The sequence below is a fragment of the Myxocyprinus asiaticus genome, chromosome 13 (genome assembly GCF_019703515.2).
Source record: "Myxocyprinus asiaticus isolate MX2 ecotype Aquarium Trade chromosome 13, UBuf_Myxa_2, whole genome shotgun sequence".
Lineage (NCBI taxonomy): Eukaryota > Metazoa > Chordata > Actinopteri > Cypriniformes > Catostomidae > Myxocyprinus > Myxocyprinus asiaticus.
The window spans coordinates 40012267-40034068 of record NC_059356.1 but is presented as its reverse complement, the minus strand read 5'-3'; the positions used below and the strand labels follow the sequence as shown (position 1 = coordinate 40034068).

General features: G+C 35.9%; 1 protein-coding gene and 1 pseudogene across 1 annotated transcript; both read right to left on the bottom strand.

Moving 5' to 3' along the window:
* Positions 1-1204: 1204 nt before the first annotated feature.
* Positions 1205-5746, bottom strand: LOC127450984 (beta-1,4 N-acetylgalactosaminyltransferase 2-like; annotated as a pseudogene).
* A 2880-nt stretch (positions 5747-8626) lies between these two features.
* LOC127450983 (beta-1,4 N-acetylgalactosaminyltransferase 2-like) lies at positions 8627-18695 on the bottom strand. The gene is made up of 10 exons (XM_051715466.1): positions 18574-18695; positions 17417-17554; positions 17081-17187; positions 16847-16884; positions 16342-16522; positions 11914-12000; positions 11531-11712; positions 11131-11274; positions 10667-10895; positions 8627-8823 (listed from the first exon to the last, which is right to left on the bottom strand). The coding sequence occupies exons 1-10, from the start codon at positions 18693-18695 to the stop codon at positions 8642-8644; spliced, it is 1410 nt and encodes a 469-aa protein (XP_051571426.1). The 3' UTR covers positions 8627-8641.
* Between the last annotated feature and the right edge of the window lie 3107 nt (positions 18696-21802).

The following is a 21802-nucleotide window of genomic DNA, read 5'->3' as shown; positions in this document are numbered from 1 at the left end:
CAATTTGTTGTCTTTACATCTGTGTGCTGTCTGTCCAACTGGAGCTGAGTTGCCCTCTGCTGACTGAGACTCACAAAAACATGGAGGTGGCACATCAAGCTTGAATTGTTCCATTGCTAGAAAAATTCCTTATTATCATAGTGTAATTAGTTGTGTTAATATTTTTAACGTGTTATTTTTTATATAATTAATCGCAATGAACGAACATATTAAATTGACAGCCTCGATATATATCTAATTAAACTATGGAGATGACATCATCTTGATGTCAGTGGATGACCCTCGGATGCTGCTGACAAATAGCTTTAATTCCTCTTGTTTATGGTTACCTGTGAGTTGACATCCATGAGGAAAAAAAGGAGGCTAAAAATTCAATTCACACACATAACACATATAAAACATACACTACATACATACATACATATACTGTGTGTGTGTGTATATATATATATATATATATATATATATACAGTATATAATGCATATATACAGTATTTTATGAGATGTAGATTTATTTTAACACTAACTAGCTCTTTTTCTCTACTGGATATGATCAAACTGAGATCCAAAGCTGCAGTGCTTACCCTTAAAGGTCCTCCCTGAAACAGGGCTGCATTCCAGAGGCTGTCTATCTTGGTAAAAAAAATAAAAATAAAAAGTGTTCCTGATCATTAAACATTTTTCTTCAATTTTTGGCTTGATTTTTCAAACAGTCAAGATAGAGGTCAAAATATGAGTCATCAAAACTCCTAGAGTTGATGCCAATGTCTAGATCTATAGACTCCCAGACTGATAAACCACACCTGAAACCTGAATACAGTTACTTTTTCCATGTTTAACCAATGGGAGAGCAGAATTCATGTGGAATGGAATGATGAAAGTGTTGCATCAATGAACAAAAGGAAAAAAGGTTTGTATGAAAATGTAAGTATGTGCCTTTTAAAAAAATGGTACAGTTCATATCAGCATTTAGGTGAGCCGTGGCTTTATCAAGCACTGCACTTGTCTTGCAAGCAAAACTGAGTCTGAAACACTGTGGGAACAAACTTTAAGTGCGATCAGTCACTAGGGCCACAATTCTTTTAATGGTCAAAAATTAGGTTGGTAATCTTAAAAAAGGGCTTTTCAAGCATTTTAAATGAGAGTAAAAACCCAGATCGGAGGAAGGGACTAATGAGAGAAGATCCTTTCACTTCGAAGCTTTTCAGTACTTGATACAGATGAGATAATTCTTAAAGAAATGATGGGCCAGTTTTCTCCTGTAATTATCATATTTGTCATGTGCTTGATGTGTCTGGTGGCCAATGGAGAGGTTTTTACAGGTGGCAACCATCAGCTGTCCAAGTCCATCAATAAAGAACTCTGAAGATCAAGGGAGAAGGAAGGTAAGACAGCAGACGAGGGACATGGAATGTTACTTTGAAAATTCAAGAACAACACACTTCTGTCATTTTTTATTTTATTTTATTTTTTATTTTTTTATGTATTCTGGACTTCTGAATGTTTTAGATAGTATGTCATTAAATCCATTCCATTGGTTGAGCTAATGTTCCTGTGTCTGGCTAATCAGGATGCTCATGCAAACTCAGCAATGGCTTGATAGTGCCACAGAGTTTCAGCAGAATCAACATAATAAGTGGAACCACTTAAATGTATCTACAGCTAGGATATGGGAAAGTATTTTAACATTAAACTCTATATTGAGAGACAGGTGTACACTGTCTGATTTTTGCTTGTCGTGTGAGCTCCCGAGTCCCGACAGATTTTTTCCAGTCGGGAGAGATCGCATGAAAATCGTTGGTGCTCGTGTGGTCGCGGCTGCCTCATGTGAGAGGAATTACCAGCAGAGCCGAGCAGCTTGCGAGCAGCTCACAACCTCCCAATCATTTTTAAAACTGTTTAAAAAATGTGGGCACTGTCGACTTGAATTCGTGAGGTGTGTGCGGTTGAACGAGCCGATTCTACCAGAAGTTGACCAATCAGGAGAAGGTGTTACAACTCACACGATCAATGAAAACTGAGTGTTCATGAAGCTTTTACAGATTTGGAGAAAATGGTAGTGTTAAAGCTCTGTTTTCCCATATTGTTCACGACCACATCACTGGGAAGTATTCTACAGAAATGCCATGCTGTTCTCTGCTCTTCAAACAAATAATTTGCATACAGGTAGTCTATACTCCACTAAAATAACTCAGAATTCTGCAATAAACATCATGTTTGTGCTTAAATTAAATCTAAGTATAACTGGCAGAAACGGTGTGAATTTTCTGCACTTTCTTTTTAATCTAGTACATTTTGTGCACTTTATTATTATGCAGTAACAGGCAGCAGCAAAACAATAATGTTATGAGTGACATATGCAGTCATAAAGTCCCACAGCCTCCCTTCGAAATCTGAATCTGTCAAATGTTGGACAGCATTTGTAATAATTTTCCATATTTTATTATTTGTTTATTTTTAAATCTGCTGATGAGTTTTCATGCCAGTCTTCTTTTTATTTCTAAATCTCAAGCCACAAGGAACTAAAGCAATGTCCTCCTCTGGCTTTGTCTCATAATGATAAATAGTGTGAAAATTCATGCGATTGCTCCGGAATTTGCCAGTTCATAAAGTCGTGTCGTGTATGATTGCACCTGTACGATTATCAGATAAACTGACTCATAACGTGTGCTAGGGCTCACGGCCTCCCGAGTGTCAGAACTCGCACTGTGTATGCCCGGCCATAGGAGATCTTTACGCAGTTAAGCATTAAATGAAATAAATATAACCGGATGTCACCAGGAGAAAGAAACTCTCTCTGAAATGAGTGAGGGATCTTTCAAGAAACCAGGTTCCTCCTCTGTGATTTCATAGTAACAATATTTCGTAGACTTACCGGTGTGGCCGACCCTTTTCAGGAAAGGGTCAACGCCAACTCTTCTCACTGCATCAGTCCGAGCCAAGAAATAATTGGTGACTCCAACTACAATAATGCATCCATCAAAGGGTGAAAGAGGCTGATGATAAGTTCTTCTAAAGCATCTTAGACAAGCCACATTGCTCATCTGTTGACTCATAATGAAAACTAAAATAAAACTGGTCACCTGACACCTTACCACCAAGCTAGCCATTGCAAAAGAGACAGAGAGAGTAAGGATTCTTAGACCATTATCTACAGCCAGATTCCTGCCTGCAAACCAGCCCTGAGGAACCAATTAATCATCAGCAGAGCACTGAATAGTCATCAACAGTCACATATCAACTAGCAGTAGGTGGGCTGAACATGGACCAATTTTACTAATTTATCTAGAGCTATACAGAAATCCTGTACGTTCTTGGTCATACAACAACTGTTATAAATATGGAAGATCAACTGAGTCAATGTCTTCTTGTAAACATAAATCCAGAATATTTTGAAGTGGCACATAAAGTAGTGTAAGGGGGAAGTCACCCACTGGCCCAAGGACGGTATCCAATGGCGTGGCTGAAGGTCTCTTGCGTGTTCTGTCTTATCGTGCGTGACATTAAATAATACTTTGATTATTTGATTTGAGTTCCATGTTTTTTATTAGTCTTATCATTAATTCTTTTCTTTATTTCATCTGACTCCAATTATGAAAAACCTCGTTGATGTATCTATGCTCTGAATTTTAGTAATTCTCTCTTCTAGACTGCATTTGTTACTTCAATGTTATTTGGGTCCTGTGCTGGTCAGACACAGGTCCTTTTAACTATAAATTCATCAATTTCAGATATTAGTAAGTTTTAGACTAAGTCCATATATGTTCTCGGCTTTATCCGTTTAGTCTTATTTGGCTAAGTTCTATAATAGATTCTCGGTTTACCGTTTAACCCCAGTCAATTAAGTCTGTTTTACCGTTTTACAGGTTCTCGGTCCTACATTGAGTATTCCCATTTAATTCTACTTGGCTAAGATCTATTATAGATTCTCGGTTTACCGTTTAGCCTCTTACATACTTAACTAATGGGTTACTTCTGAAGTAGCTTAATTAAGCCAACTCTGACCATAGATTTGTAGTTAACAAGAAATATACTAGAAAACAGTCCTTCAGAATGAATCATAATAACAATTTATTTACCAGGTAATAGTAATACATTCAAACAATCCAATTAAAATAATAAATCAAACTCAAAGCTATCAGTGAACCAAACATAATAATATATTTAAAGTTGTATTCCATTCAAACATTTACCAAACATAAGAAATACAAATTGCAATTACCTGGTAGTGAAAAAACTACATGCAAACGACGAAGCATGGGAGATCTGATTTGCAGATTCCCCGAGCTTCTCTGCCATCCCTCCTTAAGTACCAAACGATTCCATTGTTATTTCAGATGTGTGTGTTTGATGTTATTTAGGATTTGGTTTATAATTTAGGGAGTTGTAAGTCAAACTTTGATTGAGTAGGTTGTTTGATGTTTACAAAGAATACACCTAATCTGCATACAGCATCTGGTCTCTGTGTGAGACTTGGGAGGGGCATGCCCCGGATAGGATACTGTATTTTATTAAGTTCTTAAATCTTACTTGTGATTTGACTTTGCTGAAAAGGAATGAGACCGTTTTACCAGTTGCATTGAGACCTCTTGAATGATACCAAACATGTATGATCAGAAAACCTTTTACATTACAGAACAGGATAAGTCATAACTTAGTTTTTAGTGTCCTTAAGGTGACCTGAGGTGAGAGAGAGAGAGAGCAGATGTGAGTGTGAATTGCGTTTTATGGTCCCCAATCAGTAGGGTTTGTTTTCTCAGGTGGAGATGCTCCTCTGTGTGAGAGTTTTGTGACGTTGGTTCTCGCAGAATTCTTTGACTTTCCTGGAAGTAATGCAAACAATTCTGTGTCAGTCTTACAGTAGAAAGCTGGTGGAGAAAAGTGACTACCTGTGCAGGAGGCATTATATATTGTTCTATGTTGTCGCCACGAACATTTTCTGGATTCAGGCTGTCGTCAACAATGATGATCTTGATTTTGGGGTAAATGTTCCGGATGCTGTTGATGAGGACGTTCAACTCCCTATACCTCAGAAAGGTCTTGGTTGTTATGGTCACTTGTGAGTTAACATCTGAATCCAGAGAAATAGAGGGATGGTTTATTTATTTTGCTAGCTTTACAAAAACTTGAATTATTAAAACTACCTTTTACTCTGAATAATAAGGTTTTTGTTATTTGTATTTTGAATGTTACAGACGTTTATGTACCAAGCATATTTGATTCCATAATAGAATGCTGTTTTGTAGTGTCTTTAAATGTGTTGTTGTCTTACCTTCTCTTGGATCATACAGAACAGGGACGGTAGGTCTTCTAATCATGATAGGAAATATGGCCTCATAGTTCTCAAAAGAGAAATTAACTAAGGAGAAAAGGCATTTAGTGCCATTTAGATGCACATCAGTCTTTGATAAATATAGTAGGTATAAATTATCAATTCTAAACAGCTTAATTTATTGCTAGAATATTCACAGCAATTAAAAACTAAATACTAATTAGCTATTTTTCCCTTCAATCACAGTACAGTTGTTTCTTTATGGATATTAGATATTTTTGCTTTAATGATGAATGAAATCATAAAGAAGTCTTGCAGAAGCAAACATATTCTTCCACAAACACATGAATGCGTTATTTTGACCTTCTGTCAGACACGCTCATTTTAGGTGCTGCTTCTCCTTTAAGACTTGACAAGAAATGTTCAGTTATGATTGGCTCTCTGATCTTGACTGACCTGCCCTCTCCTTGCCATTTCACAGCTCACAGCTACTGGGCGGGACAACGGAAGTGATGGGGTAAAGTATGTGATGTGATAGCAACATGATCAGTCAGTCTTTTGGAGGCCTGCATCGCATCCAGAAGTGTAAGAGTTGATATGAAATAAAGCAGTGATAGCAGTGCCCTGCTGAGTGGCATGATTTAATTTATCTAAAACGGTTTTCAGCCTGGAATAATTAATGACTGACTGTATATTATCCCTAGCATATTAATTTTAAATACTACATGGAATATTTGTTATTTTTAACGAAAAAATAATTTGACACAGTGCAGACCTATTTAAGTTAACTGCAAAAACTTTGATTAAAAATGGTGTGAAACTTAAAAGAAATGAGAACCAGTTACACCAACAAAATAAATATTATTATACCATTTATTAATCTTGGTTAATTTTAATTTATGAAAAAACAGTTGTTTCTTGTTAGTGAATGTTAGATCATAATGCATTGGCTAATGATAACGTATAACATATACAATTTTAAAAAAAAAAATTTTTTTTTTTTACATTTTTAAAATGTAGTAGTATATGGTGATATGAACATTAACCAAGATTAATAACTGATTCAAAAGGATTGTTCATTGTCATCTAATGTTAACTAATGTAGTTAACTAATGTTAAAAAATGCAACCTTATTGTAAAATATATCATTCATATACAGTTTAACCTGAAATCTTGATGGACGTATTATTTGTCAAAGAATGCTCTAAGCACTTTGCCATTAAATCAATAGTAAAGTGATTATTGGCAACTCAGAAAGTGAGAGAACAAAGCCTTGTTTTATCATACAGTCTCTTCTCATATTTTTTTTAGCCACAGATATCCAATTCCCAGTCTGATCCAAACATGCATTTTGATATTAGATAGCAGTTCCCATAATGGTCTTAATGAGTAGAATAGAAGAGAATAGAATATATTTATATTCTCAGTTTACACATATACAAACTGGTTTTTATATAATTGTGGGGACTCTCCACAGACTTCAATGCATTTTATCGATTTTATACAGTTCTAACGATCATTTCTATCCCCTAACACTACCCCTAAACCTACCCCTCACAGAAACCTTTTTGCATTTTTACATTTTCAAAAAAACATAGTTTAGTATGTTTAATAAGCCATTTATCTCGTGGGGACTGCTGGCTGGGCCCCTCATAGTAGGTGATCTCAGGTTTTACTATCCTTGTGGGGACATTTGGTCCCCACAATATAGTATAAACATGTACACACACACACACACACACAGGGTTGGGAGGGTTACTTTTAAAATGTATTCCACTACAGATTACAGAATACATGCTGTAAAATGTAATTTGTAATGTATTCCTTTAGATTACTCAAGGTCAGTAATGTATTCTAAATTGGATTACTTTTTCAGCACTGGTAGATTTTTTCACTTGTTTTGACTATAAAAACTCTGTCAGTACAGTAAGACAAAATACACATGTTAAAAATACATTCTCTGCAAAACCTAAATATCTTATGCAGTGTTGTTTCTAAAACTAGATAAATCAAATTGATCTTGTTTTAAGGATTTTTAGATATTTTTACAGGAAAACAATCCAAAAATTATTATCAAGAATAAGATTTTTGCCCTAATATCAAAGGTCTTACTAGAAAAAAAGAAATTATGATCCAACGTGAATTTTCTTGATAAAACAAATATGATCGTGCCTGGTAACGTGCATGTAAAATGGCTAGAAATAGCATTTTAGCTTAGCATAAAGCTGACAATTTACACAAGGTTTATTTCTATTTCTTCTGCTCCAAACTTACTTCAAACTTTCTTCTCTGTCTGCTCGTATGAATGTAACACATCATAAGAAAGTGTTTCACCGCTGTTCAAATGCACTTTGGATCGCATTATTTATATGTATAAATGTTTTCCATCTGAAAGGACTAAATATTATATGAAACAAATGACAATAAAATGCAAAGTAATCTCTTCAGTAATCAAAATACTTTTTGAATGTAACTGTATTCTAATTACCAATTATTTAAATTGTAACTGTAGTGGAATACAGTTACTTATATTTTGTATTTTAAATACGTAATCCCGTTACATGTATTCCATTACTCCCCAACCCTGCACACACACACACACATACACACACACACACACACACACACTAGCAGAATATACTCTATTAAAAAACAGTAATACAGACACAGTGACGCTGTCTGTTTTAACAGAGGTCAACATGCACTTTCTAACCAACATCTTGTGTCTATCAGGACAGAAATAAAGACTTGATAATGACCGGCTGGTGATGGTACATTATCCCTTATTAACAGACATATTTGTCATGAAAACCTATTACTGTATATAGCCTACACTACTGACAAGTAAGCTTAATAAAAAAAATCCCCGAAATGTATAAATGAAAAATTCTGGATTCTTACTAACTGTTTAATTGAGTTTATTATCATTAATGTTTTTGTTATTACTATTATTTATGCATGTGTGCTATCAAAGAGCAAATATTGCAAAGACAACCAAACTTACACAAAACTTTTTTGTACAGTATGAAAAGGTAAAACAGCTGTAAAAACAGTACAGAACATATCAGCCCTTATCCTGGGTGTGGCTTGTGCATTGTCTTGTAAGAAAGAGTCTAAAATACAAACTGTGAGGATGATTTTCACTAATCAGAATATTCCTTTAGTGGTTAGGAAAATAGCAGTCAGCAATATACCTTTAAAAATAAGGCTGGCAACCTCTACATAGACTATTTCAAAGCAATTTGGAAATGAGAGTAAAAACAGACATGAGAAATAGACTAGGATTAGGGGAGGAGGAGACAAAGGAGGAGATTGTTAAGAGGAGACAAAAGACTTTCAGTAGGAGAGAAAAGAGGATAAAAAAGCCCTTCAGAACTTGATAAATTTCAGATAGTTCTTGAAGAAATGATGATACACTTTCTTCCTTGCATCAGTTTTCTTCTGACTCCTGTAAGAAGAATATTTGCCATCTGACCGATGTTTCTGGTGACCAACGGAGAGGCCTTTACAGGAGGCAACCATCAGCTGTCCAAGTCCATCCATGAAGAACTCTGAAGAACATAAGATACAGAGATAAGCATGGATACATAAGACGGTCATGTCACACAGAAAATGAACAACATACTTCTGAGCAATTTTATGAAAAAATATTTATCTAAGGACAAATTACATGGGGAAAATTTAAGAATAGTTCTGGGCAAATCAGTCTGAGAGAGGTTCACAATGCCCTGGCCAAGAACGGACGCCGGCACAAGAAACCAGCAACATATCAGTTTTTAAGGGGTACTAAGGCTAATTTACACTTACTGGGCAAACAGGCTTCTTTTAGTTTACCTAAAAATTATGTCGAAATGCACATTTTTGACCTACTAAGGTGTTCATTTGGTGATATTTCTCCTGTTTGTGCACATCCCTTAAATTCTTAGCATAATTATTGGTTGGATGAAATGTTTTTATTTATTTTCCTCAAACTAATTTAAACCCTCATGTGTTGTTCAGGTCATTTTTGAAGCATTTTGATTTCGGTTCTTTAATAAAAACAGTATCCTTTATCTGAGTGGTACAAGACTTGGTAACTTTTCCTCCACTATCTATCTAAACACACACACACACACAAATCTGAAAAAAAAAAAGCTACACTTGTGGCGTTTCGGGTCAAATTTGACCCGCTATAGGAAATTAATGGGAAATACTAAAATACAGAGGTTTTTTTTTTATTTTTATTTGTCAAATAAAAATCAATAAATCAGACACAATGCACAACACAACCACACATAAATTAAGGTGTGAGACTATAAAACATTCACAATGCTGAAAACACACACATACAGGTTTGATTGATTATATTAGTGATCTCTCATTGACTTCCAGTGATTTCATATCAGGCTAATGATATTTTTTTTCCAAACTCTACCCCACTTCACATCCGATTTGAAGATCAACATCATCTGACCCAATTAAGAGGCTTTTTTTGTTTTTAACTGATGAGGACATTTGGCCCTCATAAGTGTAGACAAACATGTCTGTATATACCAAACATACCACACAGGTCGAAGTCTGAGTCTGACCTGTTTGACAAAGTTTATGCTGGAATTTTGACGTTTGATGTTTGAAATAAATTACAGGTAACAAAATAACAACTCTGTCTTTTCTTTGTAACACAATCAAATTTGACTGTGGAGCATTGTCATGTTTGGCAGCATAATGAAGAATCATTGCAAAATCTGACACTTCAACACAAGTGGTTTAGAAAAAAATGATACAATTTGACAAATTATAGTTTTTTTCATAATGTTTAAATATATATCCAATGCATAACTTCTGAAAATATCTAGAAATCAAGTTTGTTACAACATTAGCTTATTGAGATCAGCCAATGCATGGAGCACTGAAACCATCTACTGGACAGTTATTATTTCATTTTGTTTTTTTTACTCAAGCAGATGTCACCAGAGACCCCCAATGCATGACAAATTGTGATGTTTTGACACTGTCAATTTACTGAAATTAAGGTTTTATTGAAGTGAAGATGACATAAAATGTGCTTATTTTATATTAAAATGGTGTAATTTGGTAATTTACAGCTAAATAAGGTCTAAAAACCATAAAATCGATACATTTGAAAAAAAAAAGTAAAATATTTCATGTAAATGTTCGGGTCATTTTTGTGACACAACGAACACTGCACAAGGGTTAAAACAATGCCGTGCATAGCATAAACACAAGCTTCGTTCGCCTAGGGTGCTTTAGTTCATTCAGAAGAAAAAAAATTGGTTTCTTCCATTCTATAAATTAGACTTTCGAGGCCTCACTCTGAACTGAGCTCTGAATGAATGAAGAACACCAAGATGATCAACCTCTATGATTTTATTGGGACAATGTTTTTACACTCACCAGAATGAGCCACCCGTTTCAGGAAAGGGTCAAAGCCAACCCTTCTCACAGCATCAGTCCGAGCCAAGAAATAATTAACAACCCCATCAACCAAAAGGCAGCCATCAAAGCCTGGAAGTGGCTGATGATACCCTTTTTTAATGCGTTTTAGGCAGCCGCCCTCCTCTTCATCTCCCTCTTCATACTCAAAATTGAAATAATACTGATCACCTGATACCGCACCACCAAGCTAACCAGAAACAGAGAACAAAAGAGAAAAATCACCATAGCTCATTACCTTAAGCAGTTAAATTATTTGGCTCATTAATTATCTAAATTTTTCAGATATGGAACTATCAGCAAGGTTTTACTAAGTTAATCTAAAAATTATTATGTAAAAGCTTTAACTCACAACAGATCATATGTTCCAATACTAAAAAACAAGCAAAAAAAATGTTTTATCCTTAAAATGCTCCAATGCTCACAATGTCCAGCTCTGGAATCGCTTCCATAATCTCCACAAAGCTCTCGATCCGTGTCCCATTCAGGAACATAAAGTCGTCGTCCACCCACAAGAAGTATTTGGTGGTGACTTGTGATACAGCCAGATTCCTGCCTGCAAACCAGCCCTGAGGAACCACTTAATCATCAGCAGAGCACTGAATAGTCATCAACAGTCACATATCAACCTGCAGCAGGTGGGCTGAACATGGACCAATTTTACTCATTTATCTAGAGCTATACAGAAATCCTGTACGTTCTTGGTCATACAACAACTGTTATAAATATGGAAGATCAATTGAGTCAATGTCTTTTTGTAAACATAAATCCAGAATATTTTGAAGTGGCACATAAAGTAGAAAACTGGTGGAGAAAAGTGACTACCTGTGCAGGAGGCATTATATATTGTTCTATGTTGTCGCCACGAACACTTTCTGGATTCAGGCTGTCGTCAACAATGATGATCTTGATTTTGGGGTAAATGTTCCGGATGCTGTTGATGAGGACGTTCAACTCCCTATACCTCAGAAAGGTCTTGGTTGTTATGGTCACTTGTGAGTTAACATCTGAATCCAGAGAAATAGAGGGATGGTTTATTTATTTTGCTAGCTTCACAAAAACTTGAATTATCAAAACTACATTTTACTCTGAATAATAAGGTTTTTGTTATATGTATTTTGAATGTTACAGACGTTTATGTACCAAGCATATTTGATTCCATAATAGAATGCTGTTTTGTAGTGTCTTTAAATGTCTTGTTGTCTTACCTTCTCCTGGGTCATACAGAACAGGGACGGTAGGTCTTCTAATCATGATAGGAAATATGGCCTCATAGTTCTCAAAAGAGAAATTAACTAAGGAGAAAAGGCATTTAGTGCCATTTAGATGCACATCAGTCTTTGATAAATATAGTAGGTATAAATTATCAATTCTAAACAGCTTAATTTATTGCTAGAATATTCACAGCAATTAAAAACTAAATACTAATTAGCTATTTTTCCCTACAATCACAGTACAGTTGTTTCTTTATGGACATTAGATATTTTTGCTTTAATGATGAATGAAATCATAAAGAAGTCTTGCAGAAACAAATATATTCTTCCACAAACACATGAATGCAGAATATACTGTATATTAATTGGTTTAAACCTTACAATGGAAGTGAATGGGGCCACTCCATAAAGACTAACATACACATTGCTTCAATATAGCCACAAGACGTAAACATCGGATGTTAACATGATTTTAGTGTGATAAAGTCACTTTTAGGTGTCATGGCATGACTTTTTTATTATTATTCTAATATATTATAAGTGAACCTCAAGGAATGCAAGTATTTTTTTTTTTTTTTTTTTTTTTTTTTGCACAAAAAACAGTCAGTGTTGTCAAAACAGTCAAACCCTCATTTTGACCCTCTGTCAGAAACTTTTTAGGTGTTGCTTCTCCTTTAAGACTTGACAGTAAATGTTCAGTTATGATTGGCTCTGTGCTCTTGACTGACCTGCTTCACCTTGCCATTTCACTGCTCACGGCTACTGGGCAGGACTACGGAAGTGATGAGGTAAAGTAGGCCCTTGATGTGTTGTTGTGGAGTCGGTCAGATGTAATTGTCTACCACAGTGTGACATCACAATGTGGAGGAAGTAGAGAATGAGTCGTTTTGGCGGCTTGGTTTCAACAAATTCTCTTTTTGCAGTGAGGAGGAAGTGTTGAGTTCTGAAACTTACAGTATGTTTTTATAATACAATGACCTCTTATACTGTATGTTAAAAGATCAAGGAAAATTTGATTTCTCATGTCATGACCCCTTTATGATTCACTGGCGTTGCATCAGCACCAAAGTTGTAATATTGGATATAACTTTACACAGATAGGTTAGTAAGCAATTTTAGCACACTAAAATCATTAACATATATAGTGTTTGTGCCCCATTCACTACCAGTGCCTTACTGTAACCACAATTTTTAAATAAACAAGGAATTAAATTGTATTTATTTTTGTCATCAATCTTAGAAGAATATTTCAGCTCTGTAAGTCCATACAATGCAAGTGAATCATGACCAAAATTTGAAGCTTCGGAATTCCACATAAAGGGAGCATAAAAGTAATCCATATGACTCCAGTTGTTGAATCCATTTGTTCATACACAATATGATAAGTGTGGGTGAGAAACAGATCAATATTTGAGTAATTTTTGTTCATAAAATTCTCCTCCCTGCCGAGTAGAGGGCGATATGCGCGAAAAATGTGAATCACCAAAAATAGAATAAGGAGAAAATGAAAGTGAAGGGAAACGGACTTAAATATTGATCTCTTTCTCACCTACACCTATCATATCGCTTCAGAAGATATGTATTTAACCACCATAGTCGTCTGGAGTAATTTTATGTTGCCCTTATGTGGATTATGGAGCTTCAAAATTTTGGCACCCATTCACTTGCATTGTATGGACCTACAGAGCTGAGATATTCTTCTAAAACTCTTCATTTGAGTTCAGCAGATGAAAGGAAGTCATACACATCTGGGATGGCATGAGGGTGAGTAAATGATGAGATAATTTTCATTTTTGGGTGAACTAACCCTTTCAGCAATATTGTAATGGTATAATCATGCAAAGTTATGCAAAGGCATAAGTACAGAACAGAAATTTTGCATTAAATAAAAGAGATTGAAGGATATTGTTTTTTATGCCCAGTAACGATTGTTTTAATGTTCAAGTGTTCGATAACCAATTTCTGCATTCCAAGTTTTATTGATTGTTTTATTTCTACTTTTTCATCCAATAATAACTTAATAATCATTAGACTACAACAATAAAACATACTATGCATTATAACTATTTTAATAATTATAAAAAATACTACTTCTAATACTATTATATTTAAGCAACGTTTTTTTTGCGAAAGCATACATTACATAAATAAGTTACTTTGCCTGTGAACACCATTGTTGCAACACATTTTCACAGGTAAATGATGTTGTTGGATGCTATTCTTTAGAGACTTGCAAAATGGTAGAATTTATTGGTAAATCCGACTATAAAAAACAAAAGAGTGAGAAAAAGAGTCGAAAAGAGTAAATATCGGTAAAGAATTTTGATCAAACCAAATATCGTCAATCTTTAACAAATACGTGATGAACTTCCAACAAGTGTCATACTGTATGTAAACACTAATTACAATTAAGCAATTTTGCAATGTTTTCTTAAACATTGAGGCATGTTTCACTGCTTTTTGTCACCACTGCATTTGCAGTCTCTCTAGCAGTTTAACAGGTTACACCAGTTAGAATTGTGAACTGAAGCGTTATGCTGCTCTATCATCACTGTCCTCTTGAGGCTGTGTCTAGAGGGCAACCCTCCGGCAGTCTCCAGAGAGTCTCATTCACTTTTACTAAGGTTAGGGCTAGGGTTACAGTGCATCCGGAAAGTATTCACAGCGCTTCACTTTTTCCACATTTTGTTATGTTACAGCCTTATTCCAAAATGGATTAAATTCATTATGACAACGTCAAAGAAGTTTGTTTGAAATCTTTGCAAATTTATTAAAAATAAAAAACGAAAAAAATCACATGTACATAAGTATTCACAGCCTTTGCCATGACACTCAAAATTGAGCTCAGGTGCATCCTGTTTCCACTGATCATCCTTGAGATGTTTTACAACTTGATTGGAGTCCACCTGTGGTAAATTCAGTTGATTGGACATGATTTGGAAAGGCACACACCTGTCTATATAAGGTCCCACAATTAACAGTGCATGTCAGAGCACAAACCAAGCCATGAAGTCCAAGGAATTGTCTGTAGACCTCCGAGACAGGATTGTATCGAGGCACAGATCTGGGGAAGGGTACAGAAAAATTTCTGCAGCAATGAAGGTCCCAATGAGCACAGTGGCCTCCATCATCTGTAAATGGAAGAAGTTTGAAACAACCAGGGCTCTTCCTAGAGCTGGCCACCTGGCCAAACTGAGCGATCGGGGGAGAAGGGCCTTAGTCAGGGAGGTGACCAAGAACCCGATGGTCACTCTGACAGAGCTCCAGTGTTTCTCTGTGGAGAGAGGATAACCTTCCAGAAGAACAACTATCTATGCAGCACTCCACCAATCAGGCCTGTATGGTAGAGTGGCCAGACAGAAGCCACTCCTCAGTAAAAGGCACATGACAGCCTGCCTGGAGTTTGCCAAAAGGCACCTGAAGGAATCTCAGTCCATGAAACAAATATTGAACTCTTTGGCCTGAATGGCAAGCGTCATGTCTGGAGGAAACCAGGCACCGCTCATCACCTGGCCAATACCATCCCTACAGTGAAACATGGTGGTGGCAGCATCATGCTGTGGGGATGTTTTTCAGCGGCAGGAACTGGGAGACTAGTCAGGATCAAGGGAAAGATGAATGCAGCAATGTACAGAGACATCCTTGATGAAAACCTGCTCCAGAGCGCTCTGGACCTGAGACTGGGGTGACGGTTCATCTTCCAACAGGACAACGACCCTAAGCACACAGCCAAGATAACAAAGGAGTGGCTCTGGGACAACTCTGTGAATGTCCTTGAGTGGCCCAGCCAGAGCCCAGACTTGAACCCAATTGAACATCTCTGGAGAGATCTGAAAATGGCTGTGCACCGATGCTCCCCATCCAACCTGATGGAGCTTGAGAGGTCCTGCAAAGAAGAATGGGAGAAACTGCCCAAAAATAGGTGTGCCAAGCTTGTAGCATCATACTCAAAGACTTGAGGATGTAATTGGTGCCAAAGGTGCTTCAACAAAGTATAGAGCAAAGGCTGTGAATACTTATGTACATGTGATTTTTTTTTTTCTCGTTTTTAATAAATTTGCAAAGATTTCAAACAAACTTCTTTCTCGTTGTCATTATGGGGTATTATTTGTAGAATTTTGAGGAAAATAATGAATTTAATCCATTTTGGAATAAGGCTGTAACATAACAAAATGTGGAAAAAGTGAAGCGCTGTGAATACTTTCCGGATGCACTGTAGAGTTTGATTTAGAGTTTGGAGTTAAAGTTAAGTTTAGGAGTAGGTGTAAGGTTTCTGTGGGACTCCAAATTAACACAGTGTGTGAACATTGCATGCAACTCTCGCTTGACTTTCAGCAACTGGAGTTACTTTCTAGACGCAACCTCCTCTTGAGCGAGACACTTTCTGTGCCTCTCCTGTGCCTCTTCTTAGGTAGCTCTTACCCAGATCTGATGATCTGATGTGGTAAGTGGTGCTAGTGTAGGTTACTCTGCCCAGAAGATTATTGAGGTGTGAGAGACTGGTGGATGAGATGTTTAATTCATTCTGACCCTGTCCATCCACCTTGTCATCCACTAGAGCATTCTTCACTAAGAGCACTCCACTCTTCACATGCAGGGACACCTGTGGACATGTATATGAAGTGTGATCCTGCAAATCAGTTTTCAACAAGACCATGTCCAATGCCATACAGTGCAAATGACACCCCTTGCGCACACACCAAGCCTTTAAAAGTAAAAAAAAATAAGAAAAAAAAAGTTGAACCCTTAAAAGATTTAAAGGCGAAGACAATTCAAGCAGACTCAAGACTATGCCAAGCAGGCATTTCACACTTTACGGTATTTGAAAGTAAATGAAGTGTGAAAAAATGTCTCATTCTAGTCCCTCCACCTTTTGTGCTTAGGAGCACAAAAGCAAAGGTTTGTTTTAAACCCCCTCATAACCAACCTGGTACTCCTCCCTCTTTTGTGCATGAAGAGCAAGACCTTAAACAATGGTAGTTAAGAAATAGAATAAATACTTCAGTTACTGTATAATCATAATAACAAGGACCAACAATACAAATATTTCCTTTATAACACTGCATTATAAGTTGATTTTGTGATTTTTAGTAGATCACAGAATCTTTGTACGATTGTAATCATCAGTCCTAAACAAATGTTCGCTAACAGATATGCTCACCTGGTATGACAGATTTTGTAAGAGGAGATACTGTAAAACCTGTGACTGGATATTGGAGAGGAGAGTTGGATGGCACAACAATAAGACTGTCAAAGTATGTCCTTGTCCTGAGAAAGACACATGAAGAAAAAAGAACAGTTAGGGTAAACATCTCCTACAAAACCTTTAAAAATGCACTTATAACCTAAAAAATCTGGTTGTCATACAGAGACACATTGAAACAAGAAAGGTATGCCGATATACTGTATGTATGACCTAAAGATTTCACGCATGCAGGATAACCATGTATGTGATAAGACAAAGGAAAGGTATGGTGCAATAATGTAGTAGATGAACCTGAGTTGGTGTTGCCTGTACTCCTCTGCTCTCCTTTTAAGAATGTCCTTCAACTGCCTTTGTGGTATATGTTGTTTTGTGAGTAAAGCTCCCTTACTTGAACACGATGAACGATTTGTATTGAGAAATGGTCCAATGCTGAAAAAATTTAGTCAAACCGTGAATTGAAATAGCATGTACATAAAGATGCTCAGTTGCAGTAAGTGTTAGATATAGGCTACTAGTTTCAATAAATGATTTTTTTGGACTGGGGAGGGCATTTTGAGTTCTGAAGGTTTTTAACTCAACAGACCAAGGAAAATTCTATTTCTTTTGATTTGATCCCTATACTGACCATATACTCATGCTGCTGTGCAAATTCACTTACTTTGGTGTACGGAATACAATATCGGAGTGAGTGCTGAAACTGTTGAACAAATAATAAATTCATTCATGAAAATAACAACACAAAATTCAACAGATTTAATTTCAATTATGCTTTTGAATCATTGGAAACATAATTCTGTTTAATTTATGGGAATATTTCAAATTTAATATACTGTAAATTAAGCTCATTCAATAACATTTTAAGCATAGCATTGATTACAACTAAAATATTTTCAACTCGCCCCATGTTTATATAAAGAAAGAAAGAAAGAAAAAAGGGAAAAAAACGCTGTTACAGTAAGGCACTTGCAATCGAAGTGAATGGGGCCAGTCCATAAACATTAAAGGACACACTTTTAAACATTAAACATGTTAACAAGATTTAAGTGAGATAAAATAGCTAACCAAACTTGTCAGTGTAAAGTTCTATCCAATATTACAACTTTCTTGCCATGATGATGCAACAGCGTAAACACTTTAAGTGATTTTCTCTCACTAAAACCATGTTCACACATACTGTATGTTTACAACTTGTGGCAATACTTTTGAAACAGTGTGTATTTTAATGTTTATGTACTGGCCCCATTCATTTTCGTTATTAGTGCCTTACTCTCACAACAATTTTTTTTTTTTTAAATAAATACATAAATTCAAAGAATGTAGTCCATCAAAGAAAATGCAAGGTAGAGCCTGGCATTAATGGTTGTAACACTGTAAATGACATTGAATTAAAGTGTCTTTTAGATGTAATGAGAAATGAAAAGTTAAAATAAGGGACTGAGCTCTCATACCGGGATTCTAGTAAGCCTTTCATGCTTTTTAACATTCCACTTTGCATAAAGCAAATGCTCAATGCAGTCATACCAAGCAGAATCAGGAAACATTTAAGCAGGAAGTGACGGGTGCAGTTCATTCTAAGAGATTATCTGAAAGAACAAAGGGTTGCATACATTATTAGCTGCAACACTGGAACTCTGACAAATATTAAAAGCACTAGAAGTTCGGGCTGGGCTAAATTTAATCACCAGGGATCATTTCGTTTTGTGTCTTAATGTTTACACTTCACAGATTAGGATTAAGGCTATTAAAAAAAAAAAAAAAACACTAATGCTTGACTCTTTAAATTCTGGAATTTCTGTCACATACTGTAATTCGCAACAACAGTAACAGTTCAGATGTTGAAGTGAACATTTTACGCCAACTTTTGTTATGTTTCTACAGAAAATGTATGAAAGCAATTGCATTTATTAGCCTACTGATTTATTAATATACTGGAATTTACAGACAGATACATAATACACAAATAAATTACACATAAATAAAAAACCTACCTTTCAGTCCACAAATGTTAAATTCCTCTTCATACTTTTTCTTATTTGTTGTTTTGCTATGGCAAAATTCCTGCACGATTCTTTGTCCTGTTTCTCTATTTAATTTGTTAAATTCTAGAACGCAGTAAATGATAACTGTTAAACTCACGTTTCATCTGCATTGTTAGCTGTCTTCGCATCACAGAAACCATTCAAAGATGGTTGCATTCAAACATTCCAAGAACAACTACCCAAGAGCAGTCCAGCTTCTAATACATTTTTCCGGAAGGGTGCTATATGTTGAACCCATAGGCCTATATGCTATCACTTAACAAGTGAGGAGCTGAGATTCAAGCTCGACATACATCCGCAAATCTCGGTGATCCATTTCTTTTTCATTAAACCGCTCCAACACGAAACAAAATCTCAAAATTGCATTTAAACAGGGGGTAAAAAGAATGTAACCTCAGACTCATGCTTTCCACTTACAATCTGTCAAAAATGACATAAAAGACATGAAAACGCCTACTTTTTGTTCAGAGGGTGAGGGATGAGGGCTCTATTTCCAAATCATGTTCGTCCAGTTGGTTGAGTGAATATTTGCCTTTAGCAACATAATTTAACAATATTAATTGTAAAACATTTTCAGCAATTTTGGACAAATAGCCTACTTGACATGCGATGCGATGTGAAACAAAATCTCATAAAAAAATTAAAATAAATAAATAAATAAAGACAAATAAAGCTATATCTTTAAGCTGTGGAAATCAAGGAAGCTTTTTAATCATCCTGTCACATATGCCGCATTTATAGGCTACTGAATAATCTTAAATCGTAGACTAATAAAGATTAAATAAAGATGCAGAGAATGTGGTATTCTCAGTTTGACGTGTGATAGGCTATATAATTTAAAATATTTAAAAATATTCTATGATTATGGTACAAGTATCACACATCACAAAGAAATTATATTTATTATTATGACCAATAAAAAGCGCTAGAAAATAAATATCCAACCACTGACCTTGGTTTGGGGAAGACCATAAACTGGGTACGCTTTGCAGTTTTGAAAAGAAAAAAGTAATCCCTGAAACATAAAGCCATACCCAGGGTTGGGAGAGTTACTTTTGAAATGTATTCCACTACACGTCTTTGCCAAACGTGTGTTTGGCTACAGTTATATTGGTGTTTCTACACAACTCATGTAATTTAACATGTTGATGGGTCATTTGAGGTCATTTTCTTGGTCTGCTTGAAAGTAAAATCAGTATGAGTCGAATTTTACAATACAGTGTCAACTGCTCACGAAATAATTACATATTTAAAAGAATATTTTCTTTGTCATTATTACACACTACTAACTCATGCAATGAAACAATATTGTACAAATTCACCGATTTGTGTGTTTAACATGCCTGTTTAATTTTTTTTATTCGTATTTTATTTCATAAACCTGTTAGTTTTAAATGATACATGAAGTAGTCACAGGAAATGTGCTGTAATTGCCTATCTTACAACATAAAACAATATACTAGTGTCATATACCAGAATAATATATATTTATTATGGGCGGAGTCATTTTCAGCACCTATCTAGATTCTAACTCCCTCATTCTTCTGCCAGGATGCTCAGATAATCATAAAAAAAAAGATTTGGTAATTAACACAGGCAACACTATAAGTCAAATGAAGTATTTGACTCTTTTGACATAAATAGCCTCATTATTCAGGGGGTAATAACTGGGCGGGGTAATTTTAACCGACCTCCCTGGACTCTACCTCCCTCATTCTTCTGGCTGGATGCTCAAATAGTCATAAAAATAGGTTTGGTGGATTAATAAATGCAACACTATAATTCAAATGAAGCATTTGACTCTTTTGACATAAATATCCTCATTATTCAGGAGTAATAACTGAGTGGGGTATTTGTCTACTGAGACAGAATGCTCTGTCCTTCCTGACACGAGCAGAACGTTGTTATGGACCATGCGGGACACGGATGGGTTAGGGGCCATTCACACCGAATGTGTTTTTGCGCACTTCTGTTCTGTTTTCCCACTGTTTAAACACTTGCTGAACGAATGTCTTTGACATTCGCGCAGGACCGACACTGTTTAAACACCATGTCAAATTAAAAAGTACTTCACATTTTCATAAACGCATGTTGAGACACCTGCGCTCTGTTTCATTCTTTGTGCTGCGTCTAGATTGTTTTTAGCGCAGTTGTCACAAAGATTCAACAATCTGAACAAGTTCAGGCTGCATAGAGGGGACTGTTGCATTGTTTCATATTATTCCAGATTGTTCTGCACCAGGTGAAGTTTCGGCAAATAAACGGTAAGGCAATGCTTTTTTTCCCTTCTGCTCTAGTGTACTAAGGGGCTGCTGTGCCTTGTTAAAACTGTGTATGTTTACTGTGTCAGTACTTTTAAGAATGCTGCCTATATGCTTACATAAAATGCAGTATAAAATATGCATCCCTATATGCTTACATAAAATACCTAGAAGATACTAGGAGAAGAAATTAGATAGTCACACAGTCTCGGGTTTCATCTGAAGGCCCGTGCAGACTCTAGGCAGATTTCTGTGTGCACCCTCAGATTAAATCCTACAGGCACCCATGCTCACAAGCACACACAACGAACTGGCAACAAACAACAGAAATGAGAGTTATATAGGAAGAGAAAATGAAGCACAGGTGCGCTGATAAT

Excerpts from the sequence above, each read along its gene's own strand:
- LOC127450983 (XM_051715466.1), bottom strand. The coding sequence starts at position 18,695 with ATGAACTGCACCCGTCACTTCCTGCTTAAATGTTTCCTGATTCTGCTT. Across the intron at positions 17,188-17,416 it reads TACAGGCAACACCAACTCAG|GACAAGGACATACTTTGACA; the intron begins GTTCATCTACTA and ends TGTCTTTCTCAG. Across the intron at positions 11,713-11,913 it reads TCTGTATGACCCAGGAGAAG|ATGTTAACTCACAAGTGACC; the intron begins GTAAGACAACAA and ends CTCTGGATTCAG.